This window comes from Acanthochromis polyacanthus, chromosome 10, assembly GCF_021347895.1.
Source record: "Acanthochromis polyacanthus isolate Apoly-LR-REF ecotype Palm Island chromosome 10, KAUST_Apoly_ChrSc, whole genome shotgun sequence".
NCBI classification, from domain to species: Eukaryota; Metazoa; Chordata; class Actinopteri; family Pomacentridae; genus Acanthochromis; species Acanthochromis polyacanthus.
This window is the reverse complement of record NC_067122.1, coordinates 7,976,544-7,990,907: the sequence shown is the minus strand read 5'-3', so window position 1 is coordinate 7,990,907 and position 14,364 is coordinate 7,976,544. Positions and strand designations below refer to the sequence as shown.

The window sequence follows — 14,364 nt, the reverse complement described above, 5'->3', positions numbered from 1 at the left end:
ATCTGCTTAATAGGGAGGCGTTTATGCTTACCATGCAAAAAAAAAAAACTTTCATAAAGAGCTCACAGAAGACCATCTTACAACAAATGAAGTGATGTATCAGCCCTGAGTGTGTGTACTTCTTCCAATTTATACCTCCATGAAAACAACAATCTGATAAATTACTGTTATTACAGAGAACATTTAGGTTCCATTCCACTCTTCAGTGTGAATTAGTAACTGCTCTCTGACATCTCAATTTCATTTGAAAAATATTTGAGAATAAGTCTTCTAAGTCTAAAAAAATTAAATTAGAATGCTAATTAATATGGCTTAGGAAACAATTCCAGTACAACATGTGGAGTGAAGCGGCCTTTTAGATGACCTTTTAACGCTGGCATGTGGACATTTTTTCCTAACATCATAAGATGGTCAACAAAAGATAAAAGTGGCTCAAAATGCTGCCTCATGGGGTCTTCAAAAGCAAAAACACCAAAAAACTGCTATGAAAGCGTGAATTCAGTGGCTTCAAAAAACAAACCAAAAGCACATTACACCCCTTTGGCAGATTGTCCACCTTGCATCAAGTAAATCAAATTAACTGTATTCATTTAATCATGAATAAGCATCTAAATGACTTCAGCCAGCTTTGTTTTGCAGTGCACAGCAGGGCCAGGCAGCTGAGCCTCTAAGTGGTAAAACAACAACTTACTGTGGATCATCTGACACACTATCTGTGTGGCTGAATCTACAGAAGGCAGAGAGCATGGAGAGAAAGCACAATCACAAATGAACACAACACTCTGAACAAAGAACTATGCTATCTACTCATGCAAACATCAAAACACAGTGATGGAATATTTGATTGTTAGAAACATATCGCGTTATGATCACAGTTCACAATGGACAAAATTTATGACGAAGGACATAGGGGAATATGTACAGTTTAGTTCGACGAATAATCTTTTAAACACGTGTGCCTTAGGAATGATGGTTTGGTGGGTATACACAGATGGATTTGTCAGCTCTTGGGTTAAATGACGATCCTAAAACCAAGCACAAGGGGGCAGTCTTATCCAAAATACAGCCAGAGAACAACTGATGTCAAAGTTTACTGCAGCACTGCAAACCAAAACACTGCTAGTATACAAGAAGATGCATATGGCAATGATCTTACAATGCAGCTGACACTAAACTATGAAAAAAGCACATGCATCTTTAATTAGACAGCACAAGAACAACATCAAAGATGTGACTCTTTCTGTCTGTGACCACCACTTGTAGGTTTGGCCTTAACCACAAAGGTCTTTTCTGTTTAAAGAGCTGCATCTGTGATGTTGGAGGGGTGTGAGAAAGTGTGGCCTGTGGTTTGCTTCCCACAAGAGAAAAAAAGGAGACTGAATTAAGACAAGATTTCCTTAATCACATCCAAATAGATTATTTCTAAGACGGTTTTTTTGCCATATGGTTTGCTGTAGTCAAACATCTACTTTCAATGTCTTTTTTAGTAGAAAGATGACTTCTACAGATATTAAAACCAATGACATGTCAGGTTTTCATTTGCATGCATGGAATTATTATTGGTGGACCAATTCAAACATGTAGATTCGCGAATTTAAGAATGCATTTTGGTTCGAACCATCTCAAATTCAAGTCCTCCAGAGGTTTACCAAACTGGGTCTCCCAACAAGATCTGAAGAGATCATGCATAGTTAATCAAAGACCACATTCTCAAAAGCTGCTTCTTCTCCAAATTTCATAATAACAGAAAAAAGCAACAACAACAACGAAAAACAGCAATGAGAAAGAATACAGATTTTTCCAGTTTCCATGCATTCTGTGCGTAATAACAGCTTTAAGTTTGCAGTATCAATTCACATCCATTTAAAGAAGGTCATGCAATCTTCAGGTAGTTACATTTCATCATCCAAATAGAAGCACTGCAGTCTCAGTTCAAGGTCACATGCTGATACAGAATGTTCAAGGGGATTATAGGAATAGATGATCCCTTGACATTAAAGGTGAAATTAGCAGTTGCAGCTCAAAGCAGCAGACTTTCACTAAATGTGGTGTAGTTGCTGGACGAAGCTCACGTTGCTGGAAGACCGCTGTCCAACCAAGGCGTCAGTCCACGCGGGTCATCCCTTTCGCTCAGTGTGCGTCCCCTCCGTCGGCCTGTGTCACTTGTTTCTGTTGAAGCGGTTGCCATAGCAGCAGGCACAGGAAGGAAGTCGGACAGACTCGGGGTGGTGACACGTTTGGGCGAGGTCAGCTTTCGACAGGCCTCTTTATCACCCCCCTCTGCAACTACCCTAGAAATGGCAGCTCCTTTCCTCACTTCTGCATCCTCCTGGCCTCCCAGAGGTGCACGTTTCCCAGCTGTGTTGACAGGGCTTGTTGCAGTCACAGAGCCCGCCGTGGTGTTCGCCGCTAGAGTCGTCGAATGTTGGAAGAACTCCTCTGAGCACGAGCGAGATGGAGTACTGCAGAAAGCAAATAAAACTAAACCGTTTTGCTGCCTGGTTATCATGCTATATCATTAGACAGCATTCCTCTGGAGGAGCCTAAATGGAGGTTTTTGAACTCATAAATCTAAGAAAAATAGCATGTGGTCACAAATCCCTTCAGAGCAGACTGGATGTGAAAACAAATTGGAGGCACAAACTCCAAGCAAAATTCAACCAACGTTCTGTTTGTCATCTTGAGATGAACAGCTATTTTCTAGGCGTGTTATTGGACTGTAAATTCCCAGAATGCATGGCAGGGAGGGAGAGACTGGCCAGCTGCCGGCAGTGAAAAGGCCAGGCTTCAGTCCCAGCCTGCTCAGGGTCAGGGAAGGAAGGCGGCCTCATTTCCTTACATCCTGAGGGTGGGTCGCATGTTCATGTTCTCTGCGAGTGCGTTTGTTTGTGTGTGGACACACAGCACATTTTTGTGTTTGTATGTGAAATTGCCTGCAGTTTTGTTACTAGACTTTGATGGGAGTTTTGAAGAAAAGGTCAAGGGTGTTGGTTGGAAAGTAGGAGGTAATCAATTGTTTTTCTTTGCACATTTTAGTTCTAGATTTGGTTTTCATGAATTCAACATACGTAAGTGCAGATGTTCTGCAGTTGCAGATGTTTAGCTGAATTTCCAGTTGCATTATTTATTAATATTTACCACTTCAAACTTGGATGGCAGCTCTGCTCTGCTTTGATTCAAATAAATAGAAAGAGGCAGCCACATCAGAAAAAGCTCGAATAAAAGGATGTGTCAACACAACTTGGCACTGTAAAACCCCAATTTGAAGTTACGCAAAACGTATTCTACAAGTGTTTTAAAGCATAAACTCCTGTCAACATCAAAAATGACAAATTCTAACCTTTGTTCTAGAAAAGTACACACTGTTCCCAAGAGGAGAAGTCCATATCAAAGCCTTTTACAAACATCCTAGAAATCCCCCTTTTTCCTTGGAACACAAATATACACAAGTCTGATTTCTACTGAGGATTCTTTCACTCCCTTCAAATGTTGACAGTCCAATCAATGCCGTAACATCTGTGCCAGAAAAACCTAGAAACTGGGGGTGTGACTCTTAATAAGTCTCAGACAGGACTGTGAATGAAACGTCAGCTTGACTAGGAAATCACAACTGATATGGCTGGATTGTGAAATAAGAGCTTTAAACTGACATTTTTCAAGAGAGAAATACCGCAAACATGGCTCACATTGGACTTGTGTGACCTGTAAAATATACAATAGCATTCTGCTTTGACAGCCCGTAATCCTCACCTTGTTACCTGACACTCAATGTAAAATCTGCTGGCCTGCTGGCAAAAGACTTGTTCAATTCTACAAGCGAGAAGCCACAAGTTCAGAACAATGTGTCCTGAACAGGTTTAAATGAGAACAGAATCTCTTGCTAACTTGTTGTTATGCTGCTCTGGATAAGAAAGGCAGTGGAAATGATGATCTGGAAAAGGCTGTGCCAAAGAACAAAACAGGTAGATTGAAACACCAGCTGTGAAAACTATGACTATTTTCCACCAAAGAAACGATCCTGATGAAAGCCCATTCACAGTGAAACGTGTGGATTATCCTGACTAACAGGAACATTGGTTTTGGACCGCTGAGACTATGAAGTGCAATTTTTTCGTGTTTTCAGTGGCACAGGTAAAATTCATAGTCGTGCCAGTGGAAGATACATCGATACGTCCACTTAAAAGGGAAATTATCTGCATGGCTACACAATGCTTGATTTGGATGGATTGATTCTCTAACAAAACAAATGCTCAACGCAATTCATAGCCAACATTAGCAGAGTTCTCTTTTTTAGCATTGCATTACTGTAACTCTGTTGGACTCACAATGACTAAAAAAAAAAAGAACAAAACTGATGTTCCTTTTCATTGTTAAACCTGCTGCTTACATGACCCACAGTGTATCTGGACTACAGACAGCTTTGATAAAGATTTGTGTCTGCTATGCTAGAACAGATATTGTAGCTTGGAGCCATTTGCCTAAAGCAGGGATGTAAAGCAGTGATACAGAGGTCAATTCACTTCACTCTGTTTCTGAATCCGATTTTCCCTCCTGAACCCTAACCAGTGTGCTTAAAGGGACTTTTTTGCAGTTTATTAAACATCGCAGAGCTCCCTCTTTGGCCCCAAACTGCTTTGTGCATTTTTTCTTTATATATAGTAGCACTCCCTTCAACCTGTAAACAAACCTTAATGCATAAAATCAGGGGATTTCTCTTCGAAGGACAAAAACAAAATGTAAACTATTTCCCATTAGATTTGGTTAAATTAGAGCAGATATGAATTAGAATCAGTTCTATGAAAAGAAAAATGGTAAGATTATTTTGGATACTGAGAAAAACATGAATTGAGGTGAAGACCTTTGCTCAGAGGTGACCGTCAGTTGAGTTACAGTCTCCTCGGGGGACTCTGCACGGAACTGGGAGATGCTACAGGGCAGAGGCGCACTGCTCCTCCTTATGCCCACTGCATGGATCTCAATGCAAGGTGTGGATGAAGCCTGTTCCCCTTCCTCCTCGTCCTTTATACTCTGGATCTCCTTCTGAATCTGTATGTAGGGTTCAAGGGGCGGGGTGGGGGATGGACTAGGAGACTCGTCAGGTGGGACGTCTAAGCTAGAGACCTCATTTGGACTGATAAATCAGCCATTCAGACAACACACACGGGAAGACGCAATGACGACAAAATGAGCGACATGAGGAAGATCACAACATGATGGCGACAGGATGTGAATCGCACACATAAGTGGTGAGGGTAGGTTCATACACGAGAGGAAAACAAGACACACAATGATGAGATGTGAAGGATGGAGAAAGAAAAAAACAAACAAATGCAAAATCAATCTTTACATGCGCTTTGATGTACCACACAACATGATGGATGAATCTATGGGAACTGACATTAGGAGCAAACAGTGGGTGATACACAGACAAAACAGAATCACTTCCAACACCTTCCTGCTGGAAACCACCTGTAGAACGTATCAGAAATGTAAACAGTGCGGGGAAAGGCTAATTAGAATATGTGGCTTTCAATCGTCTGCAGCTGTCTGCCAATACAGCTAAAACAAGGATTTGCCTGAACCTCAAAATGTCAGTCTTCAAAAACTAATTTCAGCAAACTATCATTCACTTATAAATACAGACATACCACCATCAGTGTGCATTCTGATCAAAGCTTATTGAGGAATCCACTGAGCCAGCAGAAATGTGAAACCTGAGATAAAATTCACGATCCCAGAGTTCTCGCATGGTGCCAAACAAATACATGCCAACAAGATATTCAGTCTTAAATCTGTCTCTTTTTTGACTAGGCAGCATATTTCACACTTGTGCTTCAATCAGAGTCAGTGTGAGCCAATGGAAATGCACATCTGGCCTCCATCAGCCACTCCCATCTGTGCAACACTAGACAAAGAAAAATAATCAACAGCCAAAAGGTTTCATTCCACATGTACAATTGGACATGAGTGACACCTGCTCTTGCCCAACTGTTCAGGACTAAATGAACCCAGAAACATTAAAACTCTAATAAATATCCAACACATGGTTTGTTTCACAGTCTGTCCTTCATATTGGTCGGCTTTGTCTGCTCTGTATTAATCTGATTTAAAGTTAATCAACTCCATGGTCTATATCCACGCAAATTTTAATAGTCTTTGTCTAGAATAGTCATGCCAATTCAAACATAAAACAATTATTCTGCAGGATTTTGTCTGGTCAAAGTTCGTCCGTGACAACAAACTTTGATTTTGAAGGCTCAGTGCTCTGTTAGCATCACAAGAGTCAAGGACCTTCATCAGCTCTGCACTGTTCATTTTGCCAAGTCACTAAACATCCCACAGATTATAGATGTAAATTATGTTAGCCTGTGTCACAATTTACAACAAATGCACGCAGCAAATAACATTTCACTAAAAGTTCTACTAACAACCAATGCCATCTTAATATTCTGTGAAGAGAGGAGGAAGATTTGATCTAATATTTGCAGTTACTCTAAAACAGTTCAATAAAGTATACGTTACATTTATTACTGCATAAATTCTTGTAGTTATTGACAGACTTAAAGGGAAACTGCAGCCTTGTTTAGTAATATGTTAACTGTACGTAACAGTGATCAGATGGTGACTGCCTTTTCATTAACCCTACTAGTTTACAAAAGCTATACATTTCTTTGTCGTGTCGTCTTCACACTCACCTAAAAGGTCTGTCTCCCCCCATAGGTGAAGTGGCGGTACTCCAGCTCTTCCGTCCTCCCTCCTCCTTGTCGTTCTGTTTCTTGCGGAGCGGTGTTGGCACATATCCACTCTGGTTGCTCCTGTTGGGTAGGTACTGGTTGAAGGGCATGGCGGTTCGTGGCTCGCTGATGGACGTTCGCCGTGCCAACATGTCGTCCTTACGAACATCTGGCATCTTCCTGTGAGAGGGGCCGTCGGACTCCGAGTCGCTGCCACGGCCTGATGAGGGGAAGAAAAGGGGATGAAGATGAAGACGTGTACTGGTGTCAGTGGAGTACATTTGTTATCACACAGACACTAGTTTATTATTTAAATGATTAGTTTTAGATTTACGAATGAAATCCTCCAAACAATTACCGCACAAATCAAAACACAAGAGGAAGACCAGCCATATTGCTATATCACGGAAGAGATAGTGACATGTAAGAAAATCTTATTTTCAATATTTAGGGTTGTGGTTAAGATGAAAGATAAACTAATGAAACAGACTGAAAGTTACATGAAAATACTTAGGCGATTTGATGCAGTAGTACGAACACTGCTGCTTGTTCATACTTGTATATTGTTTTCTATTATCTTAATGCTATAAAGAATAACTTATGGTTACTGGAAAACTCAAACAGATGTGGCACTGTATTCTGGAGCTGCAAGCAGTGGTGTAACTGACTGTTACGAATCTGTGTTCTGTATGGATCACCGCCCACAGTTCAGCTCAAAAGAGAACCGCAGATTAATTGCAAAGTTTAACTATTATAGCTACTCTGGTCCGATATAATGAAGGCCACACATCATACAGATGTCTTTTAACATTAACTTTTCTCTTCAGTCAGCCGACACTGTGAAAACTATGAAAATAAAGGACATACAAACATTTCAAATACACAAAGTGTCTAATTAAACAGATTCCAAACATAAGTCTTTTGAGTTGGGTGCAGTCATTAGACGGGTCCAATATGCTGTTGAAACCATTCATACAAATCACTTCAATAAATACTGCCAACAAATAAAACCTAAAAGTCACAATTACTGTGTGCACCTCTGGAGAATAGTTGTGTTTTTAGGCCATAATGTTTACTCTCTAGCAATGCTGGTGTATCCCTCTGCAGCAGTAATCACAGGTGTGACCCGAAACTAAACTGTGGTCATGTGACTTGCCTCATTCTTGATTAAGACATCACATTTTGTACATCCAACATTAATATTAAAGTTGAACATTTTCAACGTTACCTTTTTCAACCATCTTACTGTGCTTTTAATCGGTTTAATGATCGTATGAATTCAAATATTTATGAAATGACAAAACAATAAACTTGAAAGCAGAAATCTTAGAAATTACAGTCTTTTGGACCGTTACAACTATTATGTGAAACACAGTTTTACTCCTCCTGCCACCGTTTGATGTGACTAGCAGTGCACTCAGATAGTACAGTCCTCCACCAAGGCCAATGCAATATCTTGCAATTTAAAAGAAAGTGATCTGGAGCTGTGCCTGGTAGTTTTTGCATAATCCTGCTCACGGCACTAAAAACATACCACTGCCCCACTGAGTAATACTTGCCTCAACCTTGATGCAGAGTGGCAGTAACAAGATACAAAGCATTTGCAAGTAGTTACAAAGATTGTACAGGTTCAGAGTGTGGGAAATGGTGTGTTTTATAATTTGCTAAGAGTGCATATTAAAGAGCTGTATTGGTTCTGAGGACTAGGAAGGTCAAGAGCATCATTACCACGGTGTGACTGTAATGAAACAAAGAGAAGAAAAGTCCAGAATCGATAAGAAGGAGCTTATGCTTTATTTTACTTATTACTCATGTGATTGAATGCAAGGATGATCAAGAAATAAGGTGATTGATAATCAAAGTACAGACAGTTTTTGATAATAAAAGTACAGACAGTTTTTGACGTAAGCCGTAATCAGTAAAGAACATGAGCCTGTTGTGTGTGCAGTCTCTAATCTTGCTTTGCACTGGTGAAGTCATTCCTACGAGAGCGATAATGACAAAACATCTGCTGTGACAGAGGAGAGCGGACCAGAGCAGCCCTGGAGCGGGCGGCCAGCCTCGACGGCTATACACACTGTTAGAGTGTAAGAAGACTGGGCCAGGTACAGTTAGGAGTCTGATTCCATTCGAACTGACTGAACACTAGTTGTTGGTTAGGGACAGAGGATTCAGGCCCAGAGCTCTGTATCGCACATTCAATTTTGCTGTAGTAAATGCTTTTGATTTTAAGAAGAAGTCTCCTGACTACTCCATCAAAAGAACTGGGCGGAAATAGCCTTACACATATTCTGTTGGCTTGTTTAATTGTAGAACAGGCTGATTTACAACAAGAGGAGACTACCTTAGCAGTCCTACACTCCATTAATTTTCCTACTGAAATGTTAACTAATAGGTAATTACAAAACTATCTAGGCATTCAGCTGCATTCTGAGGAAACATGATGTGCACCTCCTCAGTGATGACGTGTTTTGAAAATGACCACGATTCCCCTCTAAGTATCCTAGAGAATAAGGAACATCCAGCTTGCTGAGTCATTGTCGGGGGAGACAGAGAAAGAGAGCAAGAGGGAGGGAGGGAGAGAGACTAAACCCAAAAATAAGGTGGGCTGATAAACTGTTGATTGGGAATTCTCATAGCTGATAATCCAGATTTCTTTCTTTAAATCTGTAGAATTTATCTCCGAGCTGTTAGATCATACAGACCGTACAAAACACTACAATGGTCTTACAGTATTATTATGTGCAGCACATTCCAGTGGCTTAGCATAAATCAGGCCCCAGCAGATTCATGGCCTGAAACAAAGCAGGTAACATACATCACCTCTAAATTTGTATTGTGCAGCTCGTGTTGACAAAATTTTAGCCTAGAGTTAGGAAAGCATTTCCTCAGGATGCCTCTGTGTCTGTGTGTATCAGATTGTAAACATATAGTTAGTTTTTTAATGCCAGTGGCAACACCTGGTTTTGCAGAAGTGCACTGTTCAAGGACTTTCCCCACTTGGTGTCTTAAATTCCTCTGCAAGATATCCTAAGGTGATCTCCGGAGAACATGCAGCAGAGAGAAATGAAAGTCAGGCTGACTGAGGTTATCACACGTTTACAATGTCTGTGTTGTACTGCCCACATACCAGCCATTTCCACCTTAATTTTTTTTTGCAAATCCTACTCTAGATTAAGTATGTTCGATCAGTATAAAATTGATACCTGCAGCCCTGTGTTACATAAGGACTCCCAAGAATTCCTCTCCAAGATGTTCTGCACATGTGCTACTGTCCCCTCCCTCAGAGTGCATATGTACTCTGTCTATGACCTAAGAATTTATGACTCAATGCATATATTTTCAAAGTATAAACCATAAAATCTTCCACTTCGTTTTGAAGCGCTACATGTGGAAGGAACCACAGCTCTCAGTGGAAAGAAACGTAACATTTTGAACTTTTCTATTATTAGACTTTGTTTTACTGTGGTCTAAAAGATTGACAGATCAAGGTCCAAAGAAGGCCTTGAGGAATCTGCACTTCCAACAATGAATGGTTCGATTATGACTCTTAACCCATCAAATGGAAACATGAGTGACTCTACCATCCAAGTCTATCCATCTTTAAGGAGCAACATATGTTCCTATGGGATGATCTGCTCCTGCTGCACATGTGGTAACACTAAAGCTTGAAGGAGCATTTATCCTGGGTCAGTGCCATATAGTGCCAGGGCTACAGAGAAGCTTATTTACATCAATAATCATTAACTTACAGTCATAGTACATGAAAATGGAAAGCTGAGGAGTCCAGTTCAACATTTGTTAGAGCAACTGAAAAGTGGAAACAAAATTATAAATGACAAACAGTGATGACGTTAAAGAGGGAAAAAAATGGCAGTTCCTAGAACATAACAGCAAAATATGTTAATTTGATATAATTTTTTTGCCATCATATGATACAAATCTAGTGTTATATATTCAGAGTTAACAGTAAAAGCAAGAAAACATATTTCTAATCTGATCTGCACGACATCTAAAAGCAAACCCAAAGCCCAGTTAAGCAGCATATTACCTTCAGTAGTCTCCTAGTGTCAGGTTAGGTTCTGATTTCAGGATTGGGACATTCCCTGAGTAACAGCTGGTGCTGGAGTTTCGTGTAGCAGAGATTAGGCTCATTTTAGTGGCTCAATTGTCCTCTTTACTGGATTTGAGAAGGTTTACACTTCAGCAAGTCCTGCCAGTGATGCTCCATCTACCCAAACATACACACTGATCAGCATCCTTAAAGATGTCTTGCAAAAGCAAAACATGATGTTTTAAAACAAACAATAAAGCATAACCCGAACCACTGTGTTACTTGTCCAAGAATGTTGTTAGCATCACAATAATGCTATCTTACATTAAGAATTTATGATACTATATGAGCAGTGCTAACTAATCCTACTCTGCTATACAATCAAAATGCTGCTCCTTTAATCTGTGTTCTACGTGGATGAAGAACAGCTTGAAACGCTCACTTTTCACCTGGAACATGCACTGCAGTCCTCTTGCATCATGTCATGTATCATCTCATGTGATCAAATTACTGGCTTCTCGTTTTAATAAAAGTCAGCTGGAAATACTAAAAATTCAGCCAGAGAAAATTGTCAAATAACTCATGAAACTAATTACAGCAGATAAAACCTATACACAACAGCTGCTATTTTAGTTTACAAAAATAACAGTTGCTGGCTATAAACAAAGGGCAAGCTTCACCTTTCTGTGAAATCACAAGCCTGTGTTAAAAAACACTGACTGTAAACTGCACGTGTGACTGTAACATCAGTAAGGAAGGCACTGCTTAGAAATGGGATAATTCAGTAATAAAAAACTACTTTGATGCGTTTGTTATTCTGTGCATGTGTGTTTTAAACATTGCAGTCACTTCATATTCATGTCCAATATGAATTATGAGTCATAAGTCAGGTGTGAAAGCAGTAGACTGAAAACAAACGGTAAGTGATATTTTAGAAAACCTGAACGCTTCATGTTCAGCTAACAGTTTCGACAAAACCCTTAAAGCCATCTCAGTTACATCATTCAGTCATCCCTTTGACTGGCAGTGGGTGTCGCCCCGTAAAAATAGAAAGGACAAGGACATTCTTTACTATATGAGCACCAAAAGCACAAAGGGTCTCATTTATCAAAACTGTACCATCTGCAAACTTGGCCCAAACATAAGCCCTCTGCCAATATTGAATTTCTTTCAGAGATTAGATTAAACTGTTCCCCTTGTCCTCTAATTGCTGTCAGGGTGAAATCAGTTTTCAGTGATGAATAAAGAAAAGGCTTAGTCTAAAGGTCAGGGCAGGGAGGACTTGGCAAAGTCAAGTTTGTATACATGGTAATAAAGAGATGCTTTTCTTCTTGGTGACCTCAAAGCTCCCTGTTCTCTGTTCACACTTCTCTGGTTTATGCCTGTGGGGTGATATGAACACTGACATATTTCAAATAAATATCACCAGACAAGAAAATTTCCACAAAAATGCAGAACTAAATGAGAAGTTTTTGAAATCTTCTATTGTCTGAAACACAACATGCTTCCAACAGCAGTAAACCCAACAAAACCTGAGGGGATTTCCACCTCAGATAACGAAGATGTTGTTACTTACGGTATCATTGTTCTGCAATGTTTGAACCATTTGAGGAGTCACTCTGTTCAGATGTGTGTGTTGTCATTCAGTTTTTACTGAGCCAACCTGCCTCCTCATTTTTCATCTATTAGCAATTCCCTTCATATTTTTTAAACTTTGGATCAGATGTGGGCGTGTGGGAATACAAACAGCTTGACAGCATGACTAATCAGCTGTGGGTTGCACATGTCGGTGGAGGGAATGATTAAGTAATGCTTGTGTAGTAAAACAAGAGCATTTATAATAAAGTCTTGTGGCAGCTCTGCAGTTTGATCGATTAATGCTACTGTAATGGGAAAAAAACTGTCTTTCTCTGTCCTGTAACTGTGTGACTGCTCAATGTGCTGAACATTTTGGAAAACCAAAATCTCACCCTTGGATGAACTAACATTTTCTCTGCACTGAAATGGTTACGTGTCAGTAAGAATGTCAGAATACACAGTCAAACAAGAAGGCCCGTCGCTCTGTTCGCAGGAGAGATTTAGGGTGGATTTCCCCCGTATTTCTGATAAAGCAAAAGTCAACATCCAGTGAAGTTTTAAAGTCTGTAGTTTGACTGTTGGTGACAACACCGCAGGCTTCGGAGACAGCAGTTTCCTTTGCACTCCCCTCAAAACAAAAACACAGTCAGACAGGATGCTGAGCCTTGTTCTAGTATTTTCCCACGTGCAGTTTGGTGATGAAAATCATATTACGCCTTCTGACGACTGTTGTTATTTTCTTTACAGCCTGTCATTAAAATTTAAAAGGTTCAAATTCACAAACAGTGCAGAAATCAAGAGCTCTGAATGACAGCATATGGTCAGGTTGGCATTGTAAAGTACTCATATGTGACCAAAATGTATTTTTAAACAGAATTTCTGACTTAAGCACAAACTATAAAAACTGCTTCAAAGCCATTTCATACTTTGTTTGTCTTGAGGAACTTACCATTGTGGAGAAGTGCTATGCTACCATGTTGGATGCTTTAAAATACATGTTCTAACAAGGGTTTTCCTACATCAAAAAGGGCCTTTGGAGGATGAAGTCTGTGTACAGTGAGGGCAATAAGTCTGTGTTAACTTATCTGAAAAGAATCTATGAATTCTCCTGATATTTCTGACCAACTGATAAACAAAAACGTCTATCATGCTCAAGTAAATGAAACTCCAATTAACAAAAAGGGTTCCTAAAAAAAAAAAATCTAAATTCTTCATTTTCGCGCTGGGATTTTTCTTTGGAGCCGTCTAAAACCTCTCTAGCGGTCCCTTCAAAAGCTCAGTGGGGAGGTGCCAGAAATTCCTCGTTGCAGGAAAAAGCCTGCCTAAGAGCTTAGGTAGAAAGAAACGGGACTTCTATTTAGTTCTTCAAGGCGTTTCACCTACTATATGGTTTTCAAAAACAAACAAGGCAACATACACAACATAAATTACATGCTGTCAAATCCTAATGTTCTGCTACTTTACTGTCCTACCCACCAGTGTAGGTCTCTATGTTGTAATGTCAGTAAAAACATTAATTCATAAAAGCCAGAAATATCAAACCCTACAAGTAGTACAGTGCTGGGAATCAGAAGATAAATTAATCACACCTACACTTTGTCTTCTCTTCAAATCGTGATATTTTAACTCTAGACCTCACATTTTATACACATCACTTGATGAGTTAGTCCATCAGCTCATTTTCTCCACCATGCAGATGCATCATCATACGTAACTGTGTCCTTTGTTCTCCAACCAAAAGCTGGCAGTCGTGTCATCACTGACATCTCCGTCAAGTGTCAGATCAAAAACCACTAAAAGCCCATTCATACAACCTCGCCTCTTTCCCTTCCACTTCTTTGTCTCACATATTACATCAGGACACTTCCTCTCTGCCACCCTCTCTAGTGCCATCACTCATCTCAGTCCACACTTAAAGAGTCATCAAATGGCCGTAACCAAGGACAACAGCTTCAAACACAAAGCACAAAGACACGTTTCACGGATGGCAACGGCAGG

The 14,364-nt window shown here is 40.0% G+C and overlaps 1 protein-coding gene across 20 annotated transcripts in view; it reads right to left on the bottom strand.

Annotated features, from left to right (window-relative positions):
- LOC110960615 (LIM and calponin homology domains-containing protein 1) overlaps positions 1-14,364 on the bottom strand; it is a 101,558-nt gene that overhangs the window by 20,775 nt on the left and 66,419 nt on the right. For 13 of the 20 annotated variants that reach the window (XM_051954011.1, XM_051953999.1, XM_051954006.1 and 10 more), the window contains 4 exons: positions 6,696-6,954; positions 4,859-5,131; positions 2,073-2,462; positions 692-727 (listed from right to left, as the gene is read on the bottom strand). In XM_051954011.1, the coding sequence (XP_051809971.1) occupies positions 692-727; positions 2,073-2,462; positions 4,859-5,131; positions 6,696-6,954 (958 nt within the window). The remainder of the gene's footprint in view (positions 1-691; positions 728-2,072; positions 2,463-4,858; positions 5,132-6,695; positions 6,955-14,364) is intronic. The other 7 variants (XM_051954002.1, XM_051954003.1, XM_051954013.1 and 4 more) reach the window with 6 other exon arrangements.